This window comes from Hyaena hyaena, unplaced genomic scaffold (assembly GCF_003009895.1).
Source record: "Hyaena hyaena isolate Hyena2069 unplaced genomic scaffold, ASM300989v1 scaffold_20, whole genome shotgun sequence".
Lineage (NCBI taxonomy): Eukaryota > Metazoa > Chordata > Mammalia > Carnivora > Hyaenidae > Hyaena > Hyaena hyaena.
The window spans coordinates 1,899,818-1,919,164 of NW_024080652.1; the positions used below are offsets into that span (position 1 = coordinate 1,899,818).

General features: G+C 62.8%; 2 protein-coding genes across 4 annotated transcripts in view; one reads left to right on the forward strand and one right to left on the reverse strand.

Annotated features, from left to right (window-relative positions):
* The first annotated feature begins 817 nt into the window (after nt 1-817).
* The window catches only part of LFNG (LFNG O-fucosylpeptide 3-beta-N-acetylglucosaminyltransferase), a 30,771-nt gene continuing 12,241 nt past the window's right edge, over nt 818-19,347 (forward strand). The window contains exons 1-8 of one of the 2 annotated variants that reach the window (XM_039226015.1): nt 818-1,328; nt 5,791-5,839; nt 6,332-6,431; nt 6,531-6,684; nt 6,793-6,878; nt 7,283-7,448; nt 7,879-7,964; nt 8,168-9,388. In XM_039226015.1, coding sequence (XP_039081946.1) covers nt 900-1,328; nt 5,791-5,839; nt 6,332-6,431; nt 6,531-6,684; nt 6,793-6,878; nt 7,283-7,448; nt 7,879-7,964; nt 8,168-8,234 — 1,137 coding nt within the window. In that variant the 5' untranslated portion in view covers nt 818-899 and the 3' untranslated portion in view covers nt 8,235-9,388. Of the gene's footprint in view, nt 1,329-5,790; nt 5,840-6,331; nt 6,432-6,530; nt 6,685-6,792; nt 6,879-7,282; nt 7,449-7,878; nt 7,965-8,167; nt 9,389-19,347 lie in introns of those variants that run through there. The other variant, XM_039226016.1, reaches the window with a different exon arrangement.
* Nucleotides 15,794-19,347, reverse strand: part of TTYH3 (tweety family member 3) — a 29,425-nt gene continuing 25,871 nt past the window's right edge. Inside the window, exon 14 of one of the 2 annotated variants that reach the window (XM_039226013.1) lies at nt 15,794-18,880. In XM_039226013.1, the coding sequence (XP_039081944.1) occupies nt 18,806-18,880 (75 nt within the window). In that variant the 3' untranslated portion in view covers nt 15,794-18,805. The remainder of the gene's footprint in view (nt 18,881-19,347) is intronic. The other variant, XM_039226014.1, reaches the window with a different exon arrangement.

Genomic DNA, 19,347 nt, shown 5'->3' on the forward strand with positions numbered 1-19,347 from the left:
GGGGCGATCTCAGTTCCTTCTCGCCACAGGGCGCCTGGAGGATTTGGGGAACAACCCCACCACCCGCGCCGTTGTGCCAGGGTTTGAGTAAATTAGCTCGGGGTGGGGGGGGTGGGGAGTGGAGCGAAGGTGGAATTCGATACAGGTGCTTTCGCCCTGCAACCTCGTGTCCCCACCTGCGGCTCAGACGGCTAGGCCCCTCCTCGGGACTAATAACCGCTGCCTTAGACCGAAAGGTCTGTCCACGAGCGGACGTGGACCTCAGTCCACCTAGACGCCGCCCCATAGTCTCGGCACGCACCACCTCAAGCGAAGGACGCCGGGCTCCGGGAGGGGCAGCGCACAGGGAGGAAATAAGGACATCTCCGGCGGGACTACTGCGCCCGAAGCCCCTGTGCCAGAACCCGGGACACCACATTTAGGGCGCGCCCTTCCGCGTGCCAGACGCCCGGTGCAGCCCCCGCCGGCGCTGGCCAGCCTGGTTTTCCCTTCGGGGCCACCGGGGCAGGCCCGGCCCCAAACCCCACGCCCCTCGGCTGCCCACGGAGGAGGACCCGGACGGGGCGGGGCGTGCACGTGCTCACAAGGGGTGGGGGCGGAGGCGCCTGCCGGGCCTTTCCCAGACCCCCGCCGCGGCCCCACGTGGGCGCTGAGCGTCTCGGGGGGCGACCCGCGCGGGGGCCCGCCCCTGGGCCCGCGAGCCAGTGAGCGCGCGGCAGGGGTGGGGCGTCGATGAAGGCCACGCCCCCATGAAGGCGGGGTCCGGCGGGGAGGTTTAAGAACGTGCGGCGCGGGTAGTGGACAGCCGAACGCGCCGCGGGACCTGGGATTCCCGGCGCTGGTCTGTGGGGAAGGGCGGGGCGCACCGGGCAGGGCGCACCGGGGGCCGCCACCCCACGATGCTCAAGCGCTGCGGCCGTCGCCTGCTGCTGGCACTGGCGGGCGCGCTGCTCGCCTGCCTGCTGGTGCTCACCGCGGACCCGCCCCCGCCCCCGGTGCCCGCGGAGCGCGGCCGGCGAGCACTGCGCAGTCTGGCGGGCCCCGTGGGGAGGGCCCCGGCTCCCGGGCTGGAGGCGGCGGCGGCGCCCGTCGCGCTCGCCCGCGAGGTGCACAGTTTGTCCGAGTACTTCAGCCTCCTGACCCGTGCACGCAGAGCCGCGGGCCCGCCGCCCGGGGGCGCCCTCCGCCCCGCCGACGGCCACCCGCAGCTCCAAGCGGAGCCACTGGCGCCCCACGACGTCTTCATCGCGGTCAAGACCACCAGAAAGTTTCACCGCGCGCGCCTCGACCTGCTGCTGGAGACCTGGATCTCACGCCACAAGCAGATGGTGAGCCCCCACACCTGGGCGGGGTAAGGGTGCCGTCTTGGGCAGCCGCTTGGGCAGTATCCGATGGGCGCCAGGCTTCGCTTCTGGCCAGCCACCTGGAGTATCTGGTGCAGTGACAGCAATCCATCCTTTTCCAGACCAGTCTGCTTGATGGGGTCCCTCTCCCCATAGAGTTGTGAAGTGTCAGATGGGGACCCGACTCCATCCAACCTCCAGAGTGTGGTGGATGGTGTATGTTGACCCTGCATCAGCTTCCAGTGCTAGGGCTTGGTGCCCTGTAATGCTTCTTCCCTCCTCCGCCAAACATTGGAGTGCATTATAAGGTGCTGTTGTCTCCAGACCACCCCAAGGCAGATTTTTAGTGGGGCATCCACCCTGGGCTCACCTTTCCCTGGAAAGGAAGACTCTCATTAGTGATGGAGGAGTCAGAGGGCTGGGAGAGTCTTTGCTGTGGATGGAAGACAAGACCTTGCTAAAGATAATCTGGAGTTCAGGTGGGCATAGGTGATTCCTGGAGACCGTATCTCGAAAGAGAGCCAGCCCTGCGTTTTGGGGGCCTGTGCGGAGACCCTTTCCCCACAGCATAGGAATCTTTGGAGCCTGGAACCTTGTGCTTAACTGCACCCTCATTGAACGTTGGCTCCCTCCACACATAAAGACACACCCCACTTTGAAAATCTCCCTCGAGGCTGCAGCGGGACGGTTGGGTTGGGGCGGGACAGGGCACTGTGGGCCCTGCTGGACGACAGGAGGGGCAGTGGGGGAATGCCCCTGGGCTGGGAGGTTCAAGGGACAAAGTGGGCATTTCGGGTAAAGTTGAGGGACCCTTGCCTGTGATGAGGGCTGAGAGAAGACCCCACACCTCTTCCTCCCCGTTTAAAGCTCAAGGCTTGGGATCTTCTGGGGTGGCTTAGCCTGTTTGGGGGCAGGGTTCTGGTGAGGTCATGATGGGGTCCTCTCTGGTCCCAGCGTAGTGAGGGAGCCCTGGGAGTCCCGTGGCAGCCTTCTGGGAGAGCAGCATCCCCGTTCCCAGGGGCTCAGCGGGCCGGTGGGAGGGGGCGGCGGGGGCCGTGGGTTTTGTTTGGCCGCCGGGGCCGTTAGGATTCCCAGCGCCCCAGCGGCTCTCACGCCGGCCGCTTGGGCAAGGTAACAAAGCCCCTTTCTCCAACGGAGAAAGGCACCCGGCCTCTTGTGTGCAGCTATGCACTCCATGGGAACCGCCGCTGGCGCGCTGGCCACTCAGGTTGCCTGGCGATGAGGGGGCCTGTGGGGCCCCCCCATCCCTGACTGACAGCCCTCATGGGGCACCATCCCTGTGCCAGGCACCCTGCCCCCCCCAACTCTGCCTTCCTGCTGTGTGACCTTTGGTAGGCATTCAGCTTCCCCTGGGCTGCTCCCAGCTCTGAGCTCTGCTCAGCTTGGACTTTGGGGACTTTATCCGGCAGAGGGGACATGGTCAGGGGGTCTCAGGTACCAGTCCCAGCCAGGGTGGGTGATCCTGGGCAAGACCTAGGGTCTTTTTGATCCTCAGTCTCCTTATCTCTGAAATGGGGCAAGTGTTGTCCTTCCAGCATGATGTTGTAATAGGGCCGGCCAAACCTGGAGGCAGAGGGAATGAGCCCAACAGATCCTCGGGCTATCACTGCCCTGGGTGGGCCCTGACATCCCTGTTGAAGGGCCACTCAGGTTTCCTCCTCGATGGCTGACCCCAAGCAGGACAGGCTGAATCTGCCCCCCACCCCAGCCTGGGCATCAGTTCCTGTGTCACAGCAAGCAAGGGCTCCTCACTTCCCTGTGTGGGGGAGGGGGTCCTCAAAACTGTCACAGCTGAGGGTCCTCCTCTGCCAGGCCTGTGCATGGTGACTCAGACCAGTTTGATGTGGACCCAAAGAAGTCAGGGCTTTGGCGGTGGAAACCCAGAAAGGCCGTGCAAGCTGAGAGTGGGCATCTGACTCACATGGAGGGTTGGGAGACTTCCTGGAGGAGGTGCCATTTGAGCTATACTGAGAGCACAAGTATGGGGTATGTGTAAAACACTTCCTGCAATTGGAGTGATAGCAGGGGCTGAGGGCGGGGTGGCAGTCAGCAGGGGCCACACTGTGACAGTCCCTGAAGTCCAGGATGAGGGGCTGGACCTTTGGCCCCTACGTTCCTCCCCCACCCCTCTGAGGAGCGGGCCAGGCTGCAGCGGCTGCCACCACAGCAGCCACAATTGCTGGGGGAGAGCTTGGCATCCTGTGTTTCTTTGAATCGCAGCTCCAGGAACAATGCCGCTTCCTGTGGGTGTCCCCCCGCCCGCGCCCTGCCGCCCCTGCTGCCCCGCTCCTCCTCCTGCAGCCCCATTATAAGGAAGCAGGGAGGAGGCCTTGGAGGGGGTCGTCTCAGTCCCTGGGAGGTACTTTGGGCTAGATGAGCACCAACTCTGCCCCAGGGTACGACCACAGGCCAGAGGCTGGCCCTCCCTGGTCCTCAGTTTCCCCACTGTACACTCAGGTAGTAACAGTGTCCACCTCTCAGGGCGGTTAGGGAGACCAAAGAAAGGAATGTGTCTTGGCACTTTGCTCTGGGTACACATGAGCTCCCGTTATGCCCATTTAACAGAGAGAGAAAATGAGGCTCAGAGCCACCAGGCAGCCTGTCCGTCCCCTCCTCTGCTGGGTGCTCTGATGCAGGGAGACTGGAGGCCTGGCACCTTCACCACCCTACCACAGCCCCCCCTTCCCTGAACTCCTTTTCAGGCCGCCCGCCTTGCTTTCCCCACAGCTGAACAAAGGTGACTTTAATCTCCGTAGCCTTGGGCTGGGTTTTTAGGGCACCACCAAAGCGCGGGAGAACAGGCCTCGCTTGATCTCATTAAGAAAGCATTTTCCTTTTAATCCAGCGACGGCAGTGGCGCGTCTGCACTGGCCGGCCTGGGCCTCCCACAGCATTCCTGGGCTGAGATGCTGGGGAGTGGGTGGGGGGCTGGGTGCGAGTCTGTGCGTGCGGGCCGCCTTGGGGTGCCTGCAGGGCCCTGCAAGGAGGGGGTGTGCACGTGGAGAGGACGGGATGGACCCGGGGCCTGCTCCCTCCCCAGCTCTGAGCCAGTGCTCAGCAGTCCCTGGCCTCACCTGAGTACACTCAGGTCTGAAGTCAGGCTGGGCAAGGAGCTGGGGCCATCCAAAAGAGGGTGAGGCCCCAGATGGGTCTCCCCCCGCCCCTGTTCCTGGGTGTGTCCTGTGCTCTGACCTCCACGTGCTAGAGCCTCCCTTGGACTCATAAAAGGAAACTGAGGTCTGGTGGGCATGGAGGTGGGGTTCTCCCACTGCCTGTGCTCAGAGCACCCCTCCCCCGCAGGCCCCAGGCTTTGCGCTCAGCCATGCCCGGGTGCGCGGGGCGGCACGCGCTGGGCGGGCCAGGCGGAGGCAGGAACATTCCTCCCCGTGTGCTGACGGGCCCAGGCGGGTGCCGGCAGCTCCTGGCCCCGCCCCACTGCCCGCCCCCTTCCTCAGAGCAATCCTGGCAGGGGTGGCCCTGTGCTGGCACAGGTGGAGCCTTGATGTGGCCTTGGGCAAGGCCCGTCTGCCAGCCTGGATTTCCTTGCCGGAGCCGCGGGGGGCGGGGTGCCAGGCCCCATGGTGCGGGGGGTGCTGGTCGGTGGGCTGGGGCACAGGCGGTTTCCTGCCTCAACCCTGCTGACCATAGGAGGCTCCGGAGAACAGCGGTGGCTTCTTTGGTTCAGAGGTGACCTGCCCCGCTAGTCACACTGTCTGGTGCGGGGGGGAGCCCAGAGGACCACAGTGCTGTGGCCGCACCCCTGCTTGTTGGACCTCTTGCCCAGCCCGGCCCAGTTAAACAGGCCAGCTGTATGGTAATGGGCAGCGTGGCCACTCCCGCTTAATGCTGCCGAGTTAAGGCCAGCCCAGCGCCCCTCGCCGCGCGGCCCAGGACAAAGCTGGCGGACAATGCCTGGTGATTCATCCTCCCTCCGGGCCCTTTGTCCGCCAGGGCTTGGCGGCCATCCAGCAGAGGCCTTTGTCCCTGACTGATTGAGACTTGGCTTCCCAAGCCGACCTCCTCTGCTTGTCCCCCCCACCACGGCCCTCTGCCCCCTCCCACAGGGTAGGCGCTGTGTCAATAAGGGTGTGTGCCCCGCCAGGTGTGCGGGGAGCTGGTTACCTGGCGGGTGGGCGGGGTGACCCACCTGGCTCGTGCAGGCACAGCCGCTGAGCGACCTTGGGCCCAGCTGTCGACGGGGGGGTGATCTGCACTAGTCCCAGCCCTCCTTCTACTTAGGGTGGGCACTTGAGATCTACTCTGTGCACCTGGGGAAACTGAGGCCCACAGATGGGCAAAGAGTGGGTATGCCTGAGCTCTAGCTGCCGAAGCCCCAGGGTGCCCAGTCCTGGACCCCCTACCCCCACAGTGGCCCCAGGGAGCGGGGGACACAGCTGTTTACTCAAGACTGCATTTCTCCTTCCAGACATTCATTTTCACCGACGGGGAGGATGAAGTTCTAGCCAGGCGCACCGGTGAGCTGGGGACTTGGGGAGGCGTGGGGGGGAGCTCCACTCCTGGGAGGAACGCTTCCCTCCCCTCCAGAGAGGTCGCAGAGGCCACAGGCCTGGGAGGGCAGTTTACTCAACGGGTTTGCTCAATGCTCCGCCCCACCACTGGGGGGGGGCACCCAATTCTCATGCAAATGAGGCCCCTTTCAGCTCCCTGGGCCCTTTGAGCTGATGTGGCGGCAACAGGTGGCCGGTGCTGGGAAAAAGCCGCCTGAATGGGCAGGGGTGGAACAGGGTTGTTCTGGAGGGGGTTGGGCTGGGGGGGGGGGGAGCGTGATCACCAGGCGGGGATCCCTGTGTGAGCCAGTGGGGCAGAGGGAGGAGGTCCTGCTGCAGGGTACAGCTTGCACTGGGGTGCCCTGAGACAGTCCCCAACTCTGCGGGCTCTGCTGCCCCCGGACCTGTAGTCGTCTCTGAGCCAGCTCGGACCCTTTACAGCCCCTCCCTTGTTCACAGGCAATGTGGTCAACACCAACTGCTCCGCGGCCCACAGCCGCCAGGCCCTGTCCTGCAAGATGGCCGTGGAGTTCGACCACTTCATGGGATCTGGGAGGAAGTGAGTGCTGGCCCCATTCATTCCCTTCAGGTTCTCGTCAGGAGGTCCTCACCCTGTGAAGGTCTCTCTTCCTCTCTTACTGGCCCTGCTTCTCCCCAGGTGGTTCTGTCATGTGGATGATGACAACTACGTCAATGTTAGGGCTTTGCTGCGGCTGCTGGCCAGCTACCCGCACACCCAGGATGTTTACATCGGCAAGCCCAGCCTGGACAGGCCCATCCAGGCCACTGAGAGGGTCAGCGAGAACCAGATGGTGAGTGACCCCCCCCCCCCACACGCCTGAGTTGAGCGGGGAGGAGGCCAGAGGTGTCCCTGCCGCCTGGGCCGAGGGTCTCACTGTCCCCTGCGTTCCCTCCTGCAGCGCCCTGTCCACTTCTGGTTTGCCACCGGGGGGGCTGGCTTCTGCATCAGCCGTGGCCTGGCCCTGAAGATGAGCCCATGGGCCAGGTGAGTGCCCTGGGGACACAGGTGAGGCTGCCCTCGGTTCTAAAGTCCCCCCACTGTGGACCCTGGCTCCCTTTGGTTGATCTCAGCAGCGGGTGACCCAACCTCACGTGCACAGGCAGGCTCAGTCATGTTCCCCACCACTGGTCCCCTCCTGCCTATGAGGCCCAGGGGCTGGTGTGAGGACTGCCTTCTGTACCCAGTCACCTCCCGGACTCAGAATTATCACGCTGGTGCAGAGGAGGGTTCTGGGTTGGGGCCCTGGCCAGTGAGCCCGTGAGAAAGGCAGATGGGGTCTGTACCCTGCCCCACAGGGGAGCATCCACCTCCCTTTGGGGCCTGGCTGCTTCATCTTGGCAGGAGCCTGCCTCTGCTCATCCCTGTCCTCCTGTCCTCCCTTTCTGCAGCAGGGGCCACTTCATGAACACGGCTGAGCGCATCCGCCTGCCGGACGACTGCACCATCGGCTACATCGTGGAGGCCCTCCTGGGGGTGCCACTCATCCGCAGTGGGCTCTTCCATTCCCACCTGGAGAACCTGCAGCAGGTGCCGGCCTCGGAGCTCCACGAGCAGGTGTGCCTCCTCGCCCCCTCCCCCCACCCCTTGCTGGGCGAGAGGGAAGGGGCAAGCAGGAAGGGGCAAGCGGGGAAGGGGAAGGGAGTGCTGAGGGAAGAGGGGGCGCTGGGTGGAGTCACTGTGGTAACTCAGGAAGGTAGGAAGGGCCTTGCCATTGGCACCCAGACCCTGGGCCACACCCCTCCTCTGTGCTACGTGGGGCTTCTGATACAGCAGCAGAGGATGCTGCTGGCCCTGCCTCCATTCTGGACCTCATTCACAGCTTGTGTGGAGCCAGCGTGACTCACAGACCTCCCTTCTTGGTCCAAGGGAGGCCGGAAGGCAAGGCTGCTCCGTGGCTCACAGCCACATGGCCAGCCGTGGACAAAGTCATGGAGGGGAGGGTGCCAGGGCCACTCCCGGCTTCACGCTGCCCCTCTCCCCACAGGTGACCCTCAGCTATGGCATGTTTGAAAATAAGCGCAACGCCATCCACGTGAAGGGGCCCTTCTCGGTGGAGGCTGACCCATCCAGGTGAGGAAACTGAGGCCCAGGGAGAGGCGGCTGGGACTCAGGTAGTGTGTGGAGCTGGTGGATAAGCCGCATGAGACAGGACTACAAAGAGGGCCCCCCAAGCCTCGCTTGGGCCTCGGGGCCTCTCCTGGGGCTGTGGGTCCAAAGATGGGTGCTGGGCACGCCCTCCCCACACAGACCGGCCCCCTCCTCTGTCCCCACAGGTTCCGCTCCATCCACTGCCACCTGTACCCCGACACACCCTGGTGTCCTCACACCACCGTCTTCTAGCAGCCATGGCTGAGACCCTGTCCTCGGGTGCCCCTGGTATCCAAAGGGCCTGAGGACTCATGTTGTGCCACCCTGGCCTTGGCATTCGAGGCTTCCCAGGGCTGTGCCTATGTCCGTGGAGCAGGCTGCTGAGCGGTTCTGTTCTGCCAGGGAGTGGGCATCAGTGCCACTTGTCTGCGTTCCCATGTGCCTCGGGTCAGAGCCCCACACCGGAAGGACGTGTGCGCAGCGGAGGTCGCTCTGAGGGTAGTTTCATGATCACTTCGGGGTCTTTGGGCAACAAGGGAATGGGGGCTGCGTGCATGGACATGCAGGTGCCTTTTCCTTCCTGTCAAGTGCAGGCTCCGAGCTGGGCCCTGGCCTCAGAGCCCCCAGGACAACTGAGTGCTGCTTCACACAAGGAAGCTGGGTTTTGTCGGGGTGTCCTGAGCCCCCTTTTCCTGGTCAGCTCTGGCCCCGGGACGCAGAGGAGCAGCGGCTGGCACCTGCGTCTAGGCACCCCGTTAAGACCCTCGTGGCCGTGTGGCTCGGGGAACAGGGGCTACCCTCCCGACCACCCTGGAGCGGGAGGCTCTCCAGCCCTCTCTGAGGTCTTCTCTTTGTCTCCCCATGGTAGGGGGACAGAGCTGAGCATATTATCTCCTCTTTGAAGCAGAGAGAAAGTCGCCCATAGTGGGTGTGTCTGTAAATATTGTGACAGTATTTTTTTACTGTGCTTGTTTTTCTAATGGGGTGGGTAAAATTTGGGTGCTTTTGTTGTTTGGGGGGGCGGCAGGTGTTATTTTATCTTTTCTGTGGATCAGAAAAAGCAGAAGCCAAACAAGCGATATCTTTGTTAAACCTGATGGAAATGTCTAGCACTCCGTGTATTTATGTGTCCTGGGCTCTGGACCCACCTCCCCGCCTCGTGCGTGCGGCATACCTATCTCCCGCAGGCCCAGCTTGGTGCCCCTGGCCCGGGGGTAGGGGTGGGGGTGGCGGCGGGGGGAGCGGGGTTTGTCTTCTGTTTTTCCTTCTGCAAAGACCTAGCTAGGAAAGCGACAGATAATGGGAAAGTTCTCAGGGAATTGAAGTGTGGTTGCTATGGTGACGTTCTTTGCTGTGAATAAAGGTGCTCTTTGGGGCAACCCCAGGGGGTCCTGGTCTTGCTGGAAGTTGGGCGTGAGGTGCAGGTCTGTCTGAGGTGGTCCCAGGGGACTGGGGGCTTGTTTGAGCTCATGTGGGGGAGGGGGAAAGAGGGGAATCAGAATAACTACTTGCAGGTGCAAGTAGAGGGATGGTCAGCCCTGGGCCCTGTGGACCTCGGTGGTGGTGGGGTGGCCAGAGCCTTCATCCAGAGGAGCAGCCTGCAGGCTCTGCAGCTGTGTGGTCCCGGCCCAGCCTGGGAACCTCCTTACCCAGCTTCATCCCCATCACCAACCCAGAGGCCACATCCTTGTCCCATTTGGCAGATGGGCAAATGGAGGCTCAGAGCAGGTGACAGCCAAGGTCAGGCAACTGAACTGGGCCAGCAAGGTGGTAGACAGCTCCAACTCAGAGGCATGGTGGGCCTTGGATCCTGGCCACCCCTCGTGCTGGGGACCTCACACTTGACCTCCTCTGTGAAGGGACTCAATACCTGCACTAATCTGGGAGCTGGGCCCCCACCCCACACAGACAGGGCCTAGGAGGCTAGGTCAGGATTTAAGCTGCCCTTGTTTTCTACAAAAAGCAACTCCCTGATGCCCTTTCTTCCTCACATCCAGTGAAGGGTGGCTGGAGTGGGCAGGGGCTGGTCCAGCCTCAGCTGGGAATTCCCTCCCTGGTCCCCAGCAGACGGACCACACTCATGCCCTCTTTCTCAGCCCCCGCTGTCTCTGTTACTTAGCTCCAGGCTCCCAGAGCTCCCAGCTCCCCACTCTGCTCCAAGCTTAGCCTTCTCAACACATCAGAATAAAAACCATTTGCAAAGTGCTTCCTTTCCCCACCCCTGACCTGCTGGAGATGGATGCCGGTCCCATCCCCCCTGGATACATGCTCCCATACTCAGCACCCCCAAATGGAGGGAGTGGCCAAGGAGGTCCCCATTTCTCACAACCCTTGCTGGTGACTGCTCTGGCCTGGGGGCCACTGGCTGGGGCCTGATTCTACCTTGGCCTTGTGTAGCCCTGAGTTAGCAGAGTGTGGCTTCCAAAGGCCAAGGAGCAGCTGCCCCAGGGCTGTGGGCAGTGACGGGGACACAGGGAGGGAAGGAGGAACCCTCACCACCACAGCCCGGTCCCTGTCTTGGGGGGCAACCCTTCGGTGCCACATCCGCCCTGATGCTGCAGAAGCCATGCCACGGACAAGGAAGCGGAGGAAACAGATGCTCAGGTTGGGGGAGGCAGTCTCAGTGGGGCTGCTGCCACCTGCGGGCATAGACCGCGGGCCTCCTTCCTGCATGGGTGAGTCAGAGAAGCCTCCTGCTGTGTCCTGAGTATAGACCCAGGGCTCTGGCCCTGCTCTGGCAGCTGGCATCAGCCTACCCAGAGCTGGTGGGGCCCTGGGGCACAGGTGTGTCTGTGCAGCCCCTGGTGGGGGCAGGTGGAGTCTGCAGCAGGGCTGGTCCAGGCCCTCCCATAGCCTTGGCGTTAGTCTGAGGCCAGGGCTCTGGGTCTCGGAGGCGGCACAGAGGACACGGCCCAGGCCTTCCCTCTTCTCAAGGAGAAGCTGAGGGAGGAGGAACTTCTTACTCCCCAGAAGGGGAAGCGGGGCCCGGAGGGGGCCTTACGGGAACCAGCAGCCTGATTTCTTCCATGGGCTGCCCTCTGGGGTATGAGGACCAGGCCCTCCCCCCAGGAGATAAGTCACAGATCACAGATAGGGAGATGACCCAAGCAGCATGACCCGAGCAGTGTGGTGGCTAGTGGCTGGCTGCACTTCCCCTCCCCCACCCCCTGCCCTGCCCCGCCCCTCCCGAAGTGCCCGTCATCTGTGGGCTTTCAGAATCAGAAGTTAAACTGCCACACCGGTGCTCCCCACCCCCACGGGCTTCCGTGCTGCCAGGCGGCAGGCCCTGAGCCAGGTCTGGGAGGTGGGAGGGGTGCGGGTGGGGCCCCCCCCCCGTTTAAATAAACTTCCCTTCACCTGGGGCCATCATGGCCAGTGGACTTCCCCAAGAGGTGCATCAGAGCCACCGCTGCCTTCCGGTGCTGGAGTCAGAAGGCCTTGCAGAAGTGGGGTGGGGAGAGCAGTCTGGGTCTCAGAACAGCAGGGGCGGAGGTGCGAAGGCAGGACTCCTCAGGATGCCTGGAAGGCTGGGAGGGAGGGGGGGCAGCAGCAGGTCTCCACAGCCCTTCCCAACCCCCTGCAGGCAGCTGGGGCTTGCCCAGAGACCCCCTTCCCTGCCCTGGCTTCGCCCTGGGCCTGGGGTCGTGGTGGGGGGCCACCGGAGCCAGCCCCAGACCAACCAGTCAGCTTGCTGTCGCCCCAGGCCCACCAGCCCACCCCAGCAGAATGTGCTGCAGGTGACCCCCTTCCCAAGCCCTTTCTGCCCAGGGCAGGACACACACAGACACTTGATACATCACTAGAAGGGACGCAGGGACCTGGGGGACATGATCCAGGTTACGTTAGAGAACTGAGTAGGGAGCTCAGAGCTGTGGCTGCTCCCCCCACATGCTCCCTAGCATCCCTGCCCAGGCTTCAGCCCCTCCCCCATCCATGTGCAGCCCACCTAGTCCCTGGGTGCTGGTGGGTGGTGAGCACTGGCAGTTCTGTCCCTGCCCAAATTAACCTTCCCGGGACCCACCAGCATCCCGGTTTGTCTAAGGGCCCTGTTTGTGCCCTTAGAAGCTCACATAACGAACCTGAATGTTGTTACTGATATTTGGTTCCTGTAATTGTGTAAGCCCAGGCCACTCCTGATGCCCTCCTGTCCCTGGGGGCTCACGGGGGCTGGCCGCTGTGTGTCCTAGTGACTCATTCTGGTGGGACCCTGGACCCTCCACTCAGCGGAGTCCCAGGGCGCCCTAGACCAGACCCCAGTTCCCGGGAACTTGCTGGGGATGCAAAAGGTCCCAGGCTCCTGCCCCGCGCCTCTCGTCCTCCGAGGGCCCAGCGCCCCCTGCTGGGCATCTGCCTCAATCCTGGAGATGCGCACCCCACCACTTACAGACCCTTCTCCTTCAGTCCCCGCCCGCTGTGGGCGTCCCCTCATTCCTGGAAATGTGGGCTCCTGGCTCACAGGCTCGCTCTCCCACCCTGGCCCCTGCGTCCACTACTTGTTACTTCAGTGTCATGATCCTTCCCCCACCCTCCGTCACCCCTGCCTTGTTGGTCCCCACTGCATGGTCGCTCCCCAGACCGTGCCTGCCCCGATCCCACTCTGCCTCCACCTCCTGCCTGTGCAGCTCGCTCCCTCCAACCCTGCTGGGCCCCCAGCTCCCTCACACCTAACAGGCTTGTCCTCTCCTGGCTGGAGCCCCAGGTCCCAGTCACGCCCTTGAACTCACCTTCACGTCCCTTGGCGTCTTGTTTTCACACCCTCTCTCAGGCCTCTAGTGTCCACCCTCCTGAAGCCTGCACTCCCCGTCCCCCACCCCAGAACACCTAGAGGAAAACTCAAACTCGCCCTGAGTTCCAGATGGGGAATCCCCTGTCCCTACTAGGCCCCTGCCTGCTGTCTGGCTCTCCTGCCTCTCCCCTCTCCCCAGCCCCCAACCACTTCTTTTCAGCCTCCCTCCTTCCCCCACCCCGCCCCCAGCGCTGCCCAAACCACCACTCTGACCCTGGGGCCAGCAGGGTCCCACTGTGACCTAGGCCCCACTCTTCTTGGGGACTCAGGAACACCACTGCACCTATGGGGGCCCCTCTCCCCCTGCCCCCTGCAGCCAAGCCCTGTGCCAGTCTTTCCAATGCACTGTTATCCTAAAACATCCTGATCTTAAAACATGAACGACACAGACGCGCACACTCCTCTGGGCCATGGCCCCTCTGGCTGTGGCACTGTTTTCTGCTTCACGGCTAAACTCCAGGAGGAGTCACTGCTTACTGTCCCCAAGTCCTCTCCCACGCTCTCCTGAGCCATCTGTCAGGTTCTTGTCCAAGACTCCAGTGGTGACCAGCTTCCTGAGTCCATTGGACTCTGTCACCTTCCAGTGCTCACGGACCCTGGTTATCGGCAGCACATGATGTGGTCCCTCACCTCTCCTTGACACTGTGTGGCTCCCAGACAACCGCTCCTCCTGCATGGCTGGTGGTTCCTCCCCAGTCCCAGACCCCAAACAGGGGTCCTGCCGTCTCCGCTTCTGCACCCACTCCCTGGGGGGTGTCATCCAGACTCCTGGCTTCAAACACAGTACCCAAGCCAAAGACTCTGATTGACCGTCACTGCCCGGTGCCCTCTCCTGACCCCCAGACTCATTCTTCCTCCACCTTCCCACACCTCCGCAGGGCACCCCCAATCCCAAGCCTGCTCCTTCCCCAGCTCCCCATCTCAATGTATGACAACACATCCCCACCCCCACCACAGATCAACCCAAGCCCCATCCCCACAGAGTGTGCCAGGAAGTGCTGCTGGGGCTCCTTCCAGAACCCAGACCTGTCTCACCCCTCCTGGGCTGGCCGCCACCCCCTGGCCTGCCCCAGGCTCTGGCCCCGCCTCCTAGCTGCTCTCCTAGCTCCCGTCTAGACTCAGCACCCAGGTCCATCGTAAATGTTAATTGGTGTCAGTCTGTTCAGATCCTCCACGGCTTCCCTCCCCTCAGAGTCCATCTCTGAGTCCTTATGAGACGCATAGGCCCTCTGTAATCTTCCCAGCTTTGCTTCACATCGGACCGCTCTTCTCTGCTCCTCCACTGCAGTCACCCTCGCCTCCCTGTGTGAACACACCAGGCATGTATCTGCCTCAGGACCTTTGCACTGGCTGTTCTCTCTGGCCAGAACTCTTTCCCCACATATTCTCAAGACTAGCTTCCCCTGGTGGGCAGAACGGTAGCCCCCAAAGATATCCGCATCTTAATCTCCTTCACCTATGAATATGCTACCTTCATGGCAAAGGGGACTTTGTAGATGTGAGTAAATTAAGAACAGGGAGATTGTTATCCTGGATAACCCAGGTGGGTCCAGTGCAATCACAAAGGCCCTTCTCTATAAGAGGGAGGCAACGAGGCTCAGGGTCAGACCGAGACCCGGAGCATGCTATGCTGCTGGCTTTGAAGATGGAGGGGCCATGAGCCAAGGAAGGCAGCAGCTTCTAGAACTAGGGTGTCGCTGTACCCTCCCTGACATGCAGACAGGGAAACTGAGGTCCAAGAAGGGCAGGAAGAGCCTGGGCGCTTTGCCTCAAGGGGCTCTTGCCTTGAGGGGCTCTTGGCTTGTGGGTTCCTTGGCCCCATGTCCCTAGTTCTCCCTCCTTAGCACAAGGCACCGTGTGCTCAGTGGTCTCCACTGCGGTGGGTGCTCAGCGTCCCCTCTTCAGAGCTGACCAGTTCTGGGCCCCCTTCCCCCGGAGGCAGCTGGACCAGCCCCACCGCACCCCTACCCCCACCCCAGGTGCTCACAGCAATGCCACCAGAGCCTGGTGCCTTCCACTGGGCCTTTGCAGGTCCCTTGCCCACGTGTGCCCCAAGCATGGGACACAGATGCTTTCCTGATCCGAAGTCGCGTCCCCCCATTACCCAGGGCACTGAGGCCTCCTGTCAGGTGGGTGGGTGGTATTACCTATAGGGGAGGAAAATGAACTCACCAGCAACCGTCCAAAGTTCCCTGCTGGACTATGTGGCACCTTCCAAAGTCCATTTCTCAGATGAGAACAAGAATGATTGGTAACCTTAAAGCAGCCAGTTCTTTTGCCAGCAAAAACAAGCTTATTTGGGAACGGCAGAGGAACAACACCCCGCAACAGACAGGTGAACCACAAACTGAGCCCAAAGTGCGCACAGGGCTTATACAGAGGGAAGAGGGGGCGTGGATGAGGCTGTTCGGGACAAGAGCCCATTGGAGGAGAGCGGAATGGCGGCCTCTCATTGGCTGAGTAGTATGGCTTCTCATTGGCTGGGATGTTGCTGGGCGAGGGGAACCACCTTCCACCTGTCTTGGGGTTGGGTCAGTGGCCAGGAGTTAGGGGCAGGCGCGCCCCTGCTGGCCGCCATGCATACAGCAGGGCTCCTTTCCCCCTCTTCCCGCCACCATCCCACCTGGGAGGAAGGACTCTGGGGAGGCCAGTGGCTGGAGATGCCCCAGGGGAAGTGTCCTGAACCCCAGCTCCGTGGGTTCATCCCTCCTACCTGGCCCCCTCCAAAGCCCCTGCCCTGGGCCAGGCCCGTCACCTCTCCGGGTAGCTGGAGGAACCTCCTCACAGGCGTCCTGTACCCCCTGGCCGCTCCAGCGCACGTCCAGACTGCAAAGTGAGGCCTTTAACATGTCAAGACTATCGCTGTGGCCCGTCTCACGAGGCCCCACCTCCGGGACTCCTGGGTGGGCTCAAGGCCACGACAGTGCCTCCCCCACCTCCGGGGGTCTCTTGGCTCCCCAGCACACGACCACACTGGGCACAGACTTGGGCAGGACAGGAGCCAAATCAACTCAGGAAGAGAGGCTTGTTTTTTAAAATTTGTTTATTTTAAAACATGAAACCCAAGCTGAATAGAAACCACAGAAATTACATTGATGAGATTTTTAGTTATTTGCCAAGAAAAATAAAGCCCCCAAAGAAATAAAAATCAAACCCCAAACCCAGTTAAAAAACAAAAATAAAAATAAAAACACAGCGACAGCACACAAGCCGTGGCCCTACGGAGGTCGGAGGAAGGCCCTGGAGGAAGGTGCCGAATGGTTCAGGCCTCAGTTCCCCCTTACCGCCCAGGGCATTAAATCTCACTGGGGAGAGGGTGCAGGGGCCGGGAGGGTGGGAGTCTTAACAAAATCATATCGAATGATAGGTTATATATAACAAAGTGGCACAGCACGCAACCATCACGGTCAAATAAAATGTCCCTGCCTGCCCCCAGCTGAGGCCCAGGGAGGCTACCCACCCCTCCTGGGCTGGGCAGGGATCCCAGGTAGGGAGGGAATGGTACTTGGGCTGGAATTGCATAGTGAGATGGGGTGGGTGACACAGCAGGGGACCCAGGGGCAGTGGATGCTGGCACGGGGAGCCCCATCAGCCAGGTGTCCCGGCTGGACCCTGCCTCCCACTTGCCCAGCCTGTCGGGGCCCTGGGAGCCAGCTGGACCCTGCAGAGGGGGGAGGGGGCGCTTCAAGGCCCCGGGAGGCTCCTCCCTCCCACTTGCCACCCACTTTGCCAAGGGCCTGCAGGAAGCGAGGCCCAGCGGTGCAGGGGTGGGAAGGGATGTGGAGAAGTCACCAGGATGGAGGGCGGTGAGGAAGGGGACCCTGAAAACTTCGAACAAAAAGGAAATCAATGGCAAGACCTGCTCCCCTCCACAGACTGAGGCCTGGGTCCGAGCCCCTTGCGACCATTCTCCTTTTCCTGAACCAGCCTCGGCGAGCAGAAGGGACCTGCTGACGTCGCAGATGGGGCAGGCGCACACGCACACGATGCACAGAGGGAACTTGCGGGACAGCCGCGGTCCACAGCCTGTCCGGGCAGTGCCCGCCCCTCATGCTATGTACATTCACATTGCGGGCGGCCTCCCAGAGCTGTGGGTGGCCTCCCAGGGCTGTGGGCAGCTGTTTGTGCTTCTGCGCAGCGGCACCAGGCAGGGCTGCGGGGCCTCCTCCCACCCTGGGCCTGGAGCCCTCTCGCCACTGGTGGAGCCCAGAGAACCTGGGCAGCTCTGCCATGGGGGCCCAGGGCACACAGTGCCCTGCAGTGAGGTTTGGCCGTGCCCATGGGCTCAGACGCAGGGTTCAGGGCCCCAGGACCTCCTAGGGCACCCCAGTGTTTGCCTGCTCATTCCCTTCCCTTCCCGGGGCAGGGGCTTGCCCCAGGAGTGGGGCAGATGTGGCCTGGCCTCCAGCCCACCCACCCTTTTGGTCCCAGACACCAGCACAGGGAGAGGATTGTGGAGGAAGGGCAGGCAGCCTGGCCCCGGGACAGGCACTGCCCCAACTCTGGAAGGAAGAGCCCACATGTCTGTAAGCTGCTTGGCCAGCTGCTCACCTCCCACTGCAGGACCCTGGCCTGGGCCCTCACACATGGCCGCCGATGGTACTCTGACACACAGGCCGGAGCCTCTCCGTTTCAGGCTGGCTAGACCAAGGCTGGGACTGGCAGGGGACACCCCAACCTGATTTGTGGGTGGCCTGCCCTTCATGGCAGGAAACACAGCAAACATTGTACACTAAAGCCAAAGCACCTTAGGGAAGCCTTGTTCCCACTTCACAGGTAGGGAGACTGAGGCCGCAGGGACCTCGGTCCTACAGCCCAAGGGACATTCGTTCCCTAGGACACAGTCATCCTGGGGCAGCACCTGCCCAGGACGGCTCCCCAGGCTCCTGGGCTGCCTGTCAGTCTACAGCCCTTCCCCAGCAGCACCCCAACAAGAAACGGCTACTCCAGCCTGATTCCCAGCCGGCCGGCTTAGGCCTCATCTCTGGCCTGGACTCAGGGTTACACGTGCAGGCTCTGCGTAGGCCAGGAGTGCCCGCGGAGGCTGGGTGAGGTTAGTGGTTAGTCCCAGGAGGGGCAGCAGGGGCCCAGGGCACGTTCACAGCCAGCTCAGGTCCAGCCCCATGGCCCGGCACGGGACACTGCGCCTGTCCTGAACAGAGAGGGAACCGAGGAGGGGGAGAGAACCGAGCAGGGGGGCCTGCCCAGCCCGCAGACCTGCCTGCCCCAGGGTGACAAACGTGGTTAGTGCAAAAATGAACCAGACGAGCTGCCAAGTCTCGGGGTGGGGGAGGGGGTTTGGCACCAAGAAGGTGGCCAGCACTGAGTGCACAGCCCGGGCTCAGCGCGGCCCCTGCTGTCCTCCTGCCACCGCGGGGGGCTGGGCGCTGCAGGAGAGAGCAGTGCTGGGCAGAGGAAGCGGAGCCTCCCTGGGAGGCTTCTGGCAACTGGCAGGAGGGGCCTGTGGTCAGTGGAGAGAAAAGGGAAGAGCTACAGATGGCACAGAGGCGCCCCGGGAGCTCTCTGCACAGGAGCCTGGCGGGCAGGCACGCACCAAGGTCCCTCCGGGTGGTGCGCACAGCGGGGGTGCTACACAGCCTGTGGACAGAAGCCTGGGGGGCACGGGAGCACAGAGCTGTGGGAGGAAAGGGGCAGGCTGGGTGCGAGCTGAGAATGCAGGCGTCCCCAGGGTCAGCGAGCTGCAGAGCGAGGGGTGGGGACACGGCACTGAGATGGGCCCAGGGCAGGGTGAACCCAAATCCTCAGGTGGGCAGGCATGGGGGCGCGGGCCCAGCGCTGGTGGCATCGCTTGCAGGGGTCCAGGCGTGTGGCCCGAGGTGAGGATGCGGGCCCGGAGCTCCTCACCTCCATGCCCCTGCGGGAAGGGGAGGGGAAGGGCGAGGGGCCACAGAGGGGCCTACAGCGGGCCTGGCGTGTGTGCGGAGGGTCCGGCGAGTGGTCGCGGGTTAAAGCGGCAGTGCTGGCACAGGGAGGAGTGGGGCAATTGGCACGCGGGCGGGTGGCCAGCCGGGGCTGTCTAGTGGCCGCTGCCGCTGGAGTCGGGGCGAGGCTGGCTGGTGGCGAGGTATTTGGCTCTCATGCTGGAGGTGTACTGGAGGGAGACAAGGAGGAGAGGGGGTCAACGGGGCACTGGACGCAGCCGAGGGAAGGCTTCAGCGAGGTGAGCCAGGAGCAACCGGAGGGCAGGACAGGATGGCAGTGGCCCAGCTGCCAGAGCCTCCCCCGGTGGAGGGGCTCAGGAGTGGCCGGTGGGCTCCATGAGCAGAGGCCAGCCCCCGTGGCCCAGGGTCCTCTCCTGGGGACAGGAGCACACTCAGTGAGGTTGCCTTCCAGGGCTGGGCTGAGGGGACAGGGGTGGGGTGGGGGGCTCCTGCCCCAGTGAGAGAGCATCATGCAAAGGTAGAGTCAGGCTGTGTTCGAGAAAGGGCTAGGGCCCAGGCCACTCTGACCCTTTGCCCCAGGAAAGGAGGGCACACAGGGTCATGCAGTGTCACACAGGCTCCCTGGCTGCGAGCTCCTCCCGGCTCACAGGTGCAGGGACAGAGGTGGCTGGAGGGA